Here is a 9,149-nt window from a genome sequence, read left to right as displayed (position 1 = left end):
GTATGACTTGGTAGCTTTGCAAACTATAGCTACACAAGAAGAAAGCTCCGTTATAGTTTGCCAAAAATAATATGTACGGTGGAGTACATGATTGCCCACCGAATCTCACCCATTGGAAACATTTCAAGAAAAGCTTTGGAGGCCTGAAGCTTTAAAATGTGATACTCAAGATGTTGTGTATGCAGTAAATAAGAACATATTCTCACAACTCTGGATTCATGTTTGTGTTATTGGGACAACCATGAACATTGTGATGCAGGAGGTTATGACTCTGCTAACTATGGCCATAGCAAATAGAACAAGAGATACAAAAGAAAGGAAAGCTCCTTCATAGCCAATACCAATGCATCTAATATAAATGATTGTGTACCAAACCACACACAATACGAAGTAGCTTGCTGACTGATGCATCATTCATAACCCTTTATGCACAAAAAGCTATATAATACAAATTAACATCTTTTCGTTGTAAGCTCAAAAGATCCTCACACTGCTCTTAACCATAAAATCGACCCAAACACACAGTTAGAATTAACAATGTACCTCTCTCTTAAGGCCATCAAAACCACTTAGATTGAAGGAAAATTATCATGAGATAGAGATGCTCTCTTTCTAGATATACTCAAGGAGGCCAATTTTATTGGTTGAACTTAATAAACAAATAGAGCCTGACTACTACTTTTTTACAATTGGGATTCCTTTAGGCGGCTCTAACGGTAAACAAAAGATAATTTTCATATTATATATTACAGTCCTCAAATTCATGAGGCATATTATCTTCTCTAGTTCTGTAGCTTTTGTCAGGTGAGTAGTGGCATAAGTTTGTTACTTGACTTGTATAAAGACACGCGAAACGCTCCACCTGCATGAACACATTTGAGAAATAAGCAAAACCATAATATAGGGTTCGGCACAAGGGCTCCAAAAAAGGTTTATATAGATGAAGCTTAAAAGGGCTGATCCAAGACAACAAAATAGAGCTACAAAAACACTCAATCGATTTTCCTTCAGACAACAACCCTCATAGAGAACGAGTTTCATCCATTTGTCTGCCATGCTGCATTGGAGCAACAAATTCTTCTGCCACTAAGAAAATTTTAGTTTAGTTGAGACATTCAGACCAACTATAATGTCACCCATTTAGAGAGAGCTGCTCAGAAAAGTGTTTGATGGCATTGTGCAAGAATTTCCTTTGCAGAATCCTGTAACTACAAAGAAAAGGTCAAAACCTCTCTTGCTTACCTATAGCTTACTTCACACACTTTACAAGACATGACCTAATGGCCAAGCATGGATTGGTGACAAAAGAATGCTGAGGCATTCCCTATAATGACAATGCACAGCTCATGTAACAGAATATCTCCTCTAACTGGCCGCTGTCCCCAATCTCTCCAATTTTTAAAGCATTCATACATTTGCCCTGGTATTTGTGTGGCCAAGCCTCAGAATATACTCACAAAGAGATGCAAAAGATGTAGCCACACTAGAAAGAAAGTGCCTATGCCGAATCTGTGAACATATATACCCAGATGAATTCAGATAAGCCTAGATTCACCCTTAAAGGAAAGTGCAAGGTATAGACTCATAATAGTCACCCACAAGACAGTACAACCATCAGCTCCATCACGCTTAGTATTGACTAGTACTACTACATCCCCACTAACGTCCATGAAGTGCATTCATGAATGCTGCTTATGCAAAACATAGGCAGTTAATTTATTGCTGCACAACTTTGAAATTCACGCCCATACTGCAATTCATACAATTAGGAAGCTACATGCATGTGCACAACTATTTTTAACAAACCAGAATTTACAATATGTGACAAAGCTTGGCTTGAAAAAGAAAAACTAAGCTAGAAAAGATCAAAAGCTGCAGAAAACTGATCCCTGGATAATGCTCCTTACCTGATGTGCAAACCGTGAATTCTGGTAACCCGTTTTCATTAGCTGTCCCCAAGTCTTGTGAAACTGAAACAAAAACAAAAAGCAAATCAAAGAAAAAATTTCAAATGCTAATATCACAAACAACAGCTAGTCTGTCTGTGAAGGGCTGATTAAAATCATGACTAGAGAGCTATGGAAGCAGAACAAAACTACTGACAGTCCAACTGCAAAGAGGAAGAAGCGGGGGGGGGGGGGGGGGGTTAACTGCTGTGTCATACGGATATGGTGACTTCTTATCAAAATCATTAAGTACATGGTCCTAACTCTACAAGCCAGAAGGTGTCTTGCTCATTCTGAAGCTCCATACTTGCTGCTTAGTACCGGCCAGCTATGATAGATTTCTAGGTTATGTTTCTGAGTGTCTCTTTGAATTCTGAGACCCGGACTGTTCCCCAAAATTCCAGAAAAGGTACAGGGAATGTTAACACTCCAACTCCAGAAAATAAATCTGTCTCTCTCTCTCTCTACAAGCTAGTGCAGATATACTTTCCTCTTTCCTATTTCTTGTGACGCCACTGAATTTTGGGACAGATAGTTTTTGCCACCTCCGTTACAAGACGTCTCTCTCTCTCTCTCTCTCTCTCGCAGCCCGCAGCCCTGCCCTGCCCTGCCCGCGCACCCCCGCAGCCCCCCTGCCCGCCCTGCCCTGCCCTGCTGCCCGCCCTGCCCTGCCGCTGCTCGCTGCAACCCGCTGCTGCCCTGCGCTGCTCTGCCACCCGCTGCCTGCGCGCCCCCTCTGCCCTGCCCCCCCCCCCCCCCCCCCCCCCCCCCCCCCCCCCCCCCCACGCCTGCTGCACGCTGCCCTAGCCCCCCCCCAACTTTCTACGCGTAGCATGTCTCTCCCCCCCCCCCCCCCCCCCCCATGCCCGCTGCACGCTGCACGCTGCCCTAGCCCCCCCCCCAACTTTCTACGCGTAGCATGTCTCCCCCCCCCCCCCCCCTCTTTTCCCTTTCACGCGTAGGATGTCCATCCTCTACGCGTAGGGAGTTTTTTTTTTTTTTGGAACCTTGCCCCCGCTCCCACCACTTTGTAACTTTCGGGCCCCATTGGTCATTATGGCCTTTTGGGGACTTTAGTATAACATTTCATTTCATTTCAACCAACCTTTACCCCCCTCCCCCTCCCCCCTCCTTCACTTTTGTTTTCAAGGCACGCGCGCGCACACACACACAGCTGAACATATTGAGGGCACCTAGCCACACCACCTCGCGCTCCGCAACTCGTCGCGATCGCCGCCAGTGTGGGTGCACACGTACATCCAGTGCCGCGCCCGCTGCTAGGGTGGGTGCACACGCGCATCTAACCCCCTTGCGGACGGCGATCAAACATGAGGAAGACGAACGAAAAAGCCAACCCCCTAGAGGATGCCATTCGAAAATGCAAAGAGGAAATGACGGAGACCATCACCAAGATGAACCGCAATCTCTGGGGCACAATAAACATTCTCGAAGGACGTGTGCTGATCCAAGAGAGCAAGATAAGCACGCGGGAAGACCGAGTGACGACCCAAGAGGAAGAGATCACGTCACTCAAGAGAGAACTCGCCGAAGCCCGATCAAGAAACACACTGGAAGAGGGCGAACTGCAACCCTCAGTAATTGAAGAAATCAACACGATCAAGGAACAAGTACGGGCCATCAAAGAGGGAGAAGAACAACACAAAGAAATGACGACTTCTTGAGTGGATGTTCTTACCAAAACCCAACAGAAGGCGGACGAAGCCGAGAAATGGATCAAGGTGGCCAAGAAAGGAAAAGACAAGGAGATAACGCCCACGTCCACACCTAACAACATCATTAACCAGACACTAGAGGAGGAGCAGAGGAGAAGGGGGCGCGCTTTACATGTGAGAATTTGTGGTCTTAAAGACAAAGGCAATGTGGACAAAGAAGTAAAAGAACTCACAGCCTTGATGGGGATTCATGAGCCGACACACACAAGGGCATGGAGAGTGGGCAACATAAAGAAAAATGGAGGCAGTGGAGAAACCTCAAAAGAAAGAGCACTCATCCTCCGTTTTCCCTCCATGGAAGCAAAGAAGTCATTCTTGAAGAAAAGACCAACTCTTAAAGAGACTGGCATCTTTCTTGGGGACGATCTCACCCTCTCGCAGATCGCTCATATGCAGGAAGTAATGCCGGAGATTAGAGCGGCGAGGGGAAAAGGCAAGATCGCTTTTTACAGAGACAGAAAAGTGGTAATACTTGAGCAACGCTCCACATGATGGTGCGAGACTTATGGGACCACACTCAAAGTAGCTGCCTGGAACTGCAATGGATCTATGCATCTTGATGTGGGTGCTTTTGAGGATAGCTTTCCTGGAAGAGACATCATCTTCTACTTTGAGACACACCAGGCCCCTGGGCAATCCGTGCCTCACATCAGTGGATATAGGTGGGAGACAGCCTACAGACAGGAGACACGCTCAGAGCACAGAGGGCGGGGCTCGGGAGGAGTGGCAATGTTATTTAGAGAGGATCTACAACCACTGATACATATAGCCCGCAGGGACGAGCAGGCTAGGTACATGTGGGTGAGACTGAAAGCAGAGACAGGCAGATACCTCTATCTAGCTATTTGTTACTTTCCCCCGAGTACATCAGTTTATGCACCACCCAGAGGACTGTCCCCTTTCTCTATTTTGGATGATGACATATGGGAGTTCTCTAGGGACGGTGACATTATCATCCTCGGGGACTTCAATGCTAGGACCGCCCATCACCAGGCAGTGTTTTATGATACTTTAGAGGAGATACTAAGAGAGAGAGATGTGGCAGAGACGGGCCTTTCCAGAATATCACACGATATGGAATATACTGAGTATGGGCGACACCTGATAGACATGGGCACTGCACATGGATGGCCATCTTGAACGGCCTACAGAGATTTCCTGCTGCGGGAGGCTTTACATGCTTCCCACACAGACATGGAGCCACCACGGTGGACTGTCATGGCACAACCGAATCTCATCTCTAGTATCGAGGATCTCACAGTTGGGCCCAGACCGATCGGGGTGGCGGTGGATCATGCTCTGGTGTCAATGACCATCTCCTTCCATTTCAGTGCAGCACACACACCACGAGTAGCAACCCCTACTCGCTACACATTCACAAGGGAGACGGACTCTGTATACATGGACGAAATCTACAGACGCCTATGCACTGAGGACCCAAGGCGACCTCTAGAGGAGCTAACTACTATACTGACACAGACATTACATGAGGCAGCAGCTGAAGCATACCCACACACCCACCCTGAGCAGAGCCGCCGATTTGGGAGCATGCCTCAGAACAGCTGGTACGATGAGGAGTGCCGCCAGACTAGAGCCAGACTTCAGAGGGAGGTGCTGTTGGGGGACGTCACTCACAGAAAGTCCCAGATGGACTTCCGACGCCTGGTGCGGCGGAAGAAGAGGGCTTTTTTGGCTAGACTCGAGCAGGATCTATATCAGCTATTCTTGAATCAAGACTCGCGTGAGGCGTGGCGGCTCTTTCATGAGCAGTCCCCCCCCCCCCCCCCCCGCTATTTCCTCCACAGAGACCTGGGGTCAGTACGCATCATCTTTGTACACAGTACCTGGACAGCCGCCCCTCCCCAACCCCCCCGATCCATGCCCACATACATGTGTCTTTTTCACTGCTGAGATGGTGAAGAAAGCCATTGACAGGATGAAGACTGGGAGAGCATATGATCATGAGGGCCTAGTAGCTGAGCATTTCATGCATGCCAAAGACCTACTAGCAGAGCTTCTAGCAGTTATGTTTAACCGTGCCATGTGTGAGGGCCTACCGGACACTTGGAGCCTATCTACAATCGTACCTATCTTCAAATCAGGAGACCCCATGGAGCCTGGGAATTATTGCACTATTATGATTGGGCACACACTGGCACGGTTGTATGCATCCATTCTTGAGCAACAGCTGAGTAGATGGGCAGAGAGGGAAGGAATACATGCAACTGGGCAGGCAGGATTCAGGAGAGGCTTCTCTACTCTTGACCATATCCTAACACTCAGGGCCATCATTGAGGAAAGCAGATCTCATGGAAGACGGATCTATTGTAGCTTTGTGGACTTCCGCAAAGCTTTCGACACGGTACCCAGAGCTAGACTGATGCGCAGATTACAAGAAATGGGAGTACCCACAGAACTCATTTGGGGGATCATGGCATTGTACATATCAGTAGAAGGGCATGTACGCACCCCGGAGGGCCTTTCTACACCGGTTCACTCCACTATTGGGGTGAAGCAGGGCTGCCCGCTCTCTCCCACTCTTTTCGGTATGTATGTGGATGAGATTTCTGACTACATTGACAGCGATGGGGATAAAGGTGCTCAGTTGGCAGGGACATGGATTCCACTTTTGTTATATGCTGATGACATAGTGTTGATCTCCGAATCCCCAGAGGGAATGCAACGTCAATTGGATGCTCTGCATACGTTTGCCCACGAAAGTGGTTTGTCTGTCAACCTGGGTAAAACCAAGGTTGTGGTGTTTAATACCACCCCACAGTGGATCAGGAGGTCAGCACCTACACTCACATACGGCCAGGAGACTGTGGAGTACACAGAAGCTTACACTTACCTTGGAGTGGTTTTTAGCGGACCTACATTCTCACTAGGAAGAGCAGCAGAAACGAGACTTACTAGAGCCCATGCAGCATTGGGTAGATTGGAGAGGATGTGTTCGCAGGTTCAGTTTAAGGAGCCCCGGACGAAGCTCTGGCTCTTTGACACCTTGGTGGCTTCAGCATTGCTCTATGGAACCGAGATATGGGGACCTTCACTGGATCACCACGGGAGGATGGGTCGCTCAGACGGATGGGGGAACATGGAGAAACCTCTCGTCTCTATGATCTCGCGGCTCATTAGAGCCAAGGCATCAGTACCACGGGCCATTATCCGAGCAGAGCTAGCGGGCCCCCCACTTGTGGTGGAGGCGCTCACCAGATCAGTCTCCTTCATAAACCGCACATGGGCACTTCCTAGAGACAGATATGCTCGCATAGCACTTGAATCCTCTCGACAGTTAGCCATACAAGGAGATACAACATGCTGGTATGGGGAGATGACATCATGGTTTGAGGCACATGGGTTCAGCATAGACCGGCTGCCACCATTCCATTACTCATTGGATGCACCATCTCTCACCCTTACACAGTCAGAGATCACCAAGCTCATACGCCAAGACCTGACCGAGCTAGACACCAGAAGGACATGGATACAACCAGCACAGGAATTGGGCACGAAGATGGCTTTTTACAAAGACCACCTTCTCCAGCTTACGGAAGGTGGTTTTGTGGCGAGACCCAGATACATGGGTACCCACTTGTCTCATGGGATACGATGTGCTATTGGCCAGTTATGCACATCTTCTCACCAGTTGCGGATTGAGACTGGGAGATACAGCGGAGTATCAGCAGAGGACAGGACATGCCCCTTGCGTAACATGGAACCTGAGACAGAGCTACACTATACATGTCGCTGCCCCGTCTACTATGAGATACGAGGCCGCTTCCATTGCTTGTTTAGAGAAGGTTTTGGACCACTCTCAAGAGTCATGGGATACGAAGATCAGAGATGTCTGGGTTTGTTCTTGCTCGAGCTGCGCAGACACAGAGATAGCCTGATGAACGGCGAGGCTAGCCAGTCTCAAAGACGGATCACAGACTTCTTCAGAGCAGACACGGGACAGCCGCAAGAGCCACTCCCACAGCAGAGCTCCCCCTCGTCTCATACCAGAGGCACACTGATTGACCGAGCGATTGAAATCGGGAAATCCAGGCGCCCACGACTGCGAAGAACTACACAGCATCGACGGAGGCTACGACAGAAAATTCAGAGCACGCTGGCCAGGCATGCACGATGCCCGGTCAGACTACTAACCATGGAGGAAATTGATGAGATTCGCCAACGACCGATGCTAGATCTCTTGTGATTCAGCTATCCCAACAAGCCGCCCATTTTTTGCTTAGTCTTTTGCTTGGTTCACATCGATCAACTTAGGACCCCATAGTATATATCTTTGTTTTGTACTGTTGTTAGGTTATTTTGTTACTCTGACTTTGTATCAGATCCACCACTTTGTAACTTTCGGGTCTCATAGGTCATTATGGCCTTTTGAAGACGTTAATATAACATTTCATTTCATTTCATCTCTCTCTCTCTCTCTCTCTCTCTCTCTCTCTCTCTCTCTCATTTGTCATTTGTCATTTCATTTTTGTCATATTGTTACTTTGACTTTGTATCAGATCCACCACATTGTAACTTTCTGGTCTCATAGGTCACTTTGGCCTTTTGAAGACGTTAATATAACATTTCATTTCATTTCATTTCTCCCCCCGTTGGCTATATCTTCAAGGTCTCTTGGGATAGTTTCCTACGACGTTAAAACTCTCTTCTTTTTCTTCTTTTCTCTCTCTCTCTCTCTCTCTCTCTCTCTCTCTCTCTCTCTCTCAGTGTGTGTGTGTGTGTACCACATGAGATTATTCATGCAGAGCTTGTTGCTCCCCCGCTGGTCATAGAGGCACTTACCACATCCGTTTCTTTTATACACAGTATCTAGGATCTCCCCAAAGAAAGATATGCTCATCTAGCTTTGGAGTCTTCTCGACAGCTTGCCTCACAGGTAGACACATTTTGTTGGTATGCACAGATAACATCCTGGTTCAGCTACATAGTTTTAGTATGAACAGACTACCCCCCTTCCAGTACTCACTAGATGCACCCTCCTTGTCACTCACACGGACAGAGATTACCCGCCTACGAGACCGGATTTGATTCAGCTAGACACCAAGAGAGCCAACACGAGAGCTTGGCATGAAGATGGCTTTCTATAGACAACATTTTCTCCAACTCATAGAGGAGGGATTTATGATCAAACCTGCATATATGAACACTCATTTATCCCATGGGATACGATGTGCTATTGGTCAAATGCGCACATCATCACATTAGCTAGAGATTGAGACTGGTAGATTTAGGAGAGTACTAGCAGAGGCCAAGATTTGCCCAAAGACAGTTACATCACATACGTCATTGTCCAGTGTACTATGAGATACGAGGCTGCTTTCACTGTCTATTCAGAGAGGCTTTGGACCATTGGCTAGAGTCATGAGATATCAGGATCAGAGATGCCTCGGTTTATTTTTGCTAGAGTTGCGCAGACATGGGGAGAGTGTCTCCTCAGGAGATTAGATAGTGG

General features: G+C 47.7%; 1 protein-coding gene across 2 annotated transcripts in view; it reads right to left on the bottom strand.

The window, feature by feature from the left end:
* Positions 1-546: 546 nt before the first annotated feature.
* The window catches only part of LOC147446090 (uncharacterized), a 111,832-nt gene continuing 103,229 nt past the window's right edge, over positions 547-9,149 (bottom strand). The window contains exons 16-17 of one of the 2 annotated variants that reach the window (XM_086525407.1): positions 1,908-1,970; positions 547-862 (exon numbers count right to left, since the gene is read on the bottom strand). In XM_086525407.1, the coding sequence (XP_086381533.1) occupies positions 740-862; positions 1,908-1,970 (186 nt within the window). In that variant the 3' untranslated portion in view covers positions 547-739. Of the gene's footprint in view, positions 1,203-1,907; positions 1,971-9,149 lie in introns of both variants that reach the window. The other variant, XM_086525408.1, reaches the window with a different exon arrangement.

This window comes from Adiantum capillus-veneris, chromosome 12 (genome assembly GCF_014529385.1).
Source record: "Adiantum capillus-veneris isolate H3 chromosome 12, ASM1452938v2, whole genome shotgun sequence".
Lineage (NCBI taxonomy): Eukaryota > Viridiplantae > Streptophyta > Polypodiopsida > Polypodiales > Pteridaceae > Adiantum > Adiantum capillus-veneris.
This window is presented reverse-complemented; position numbering and strand designations above follow the sequence as displayed.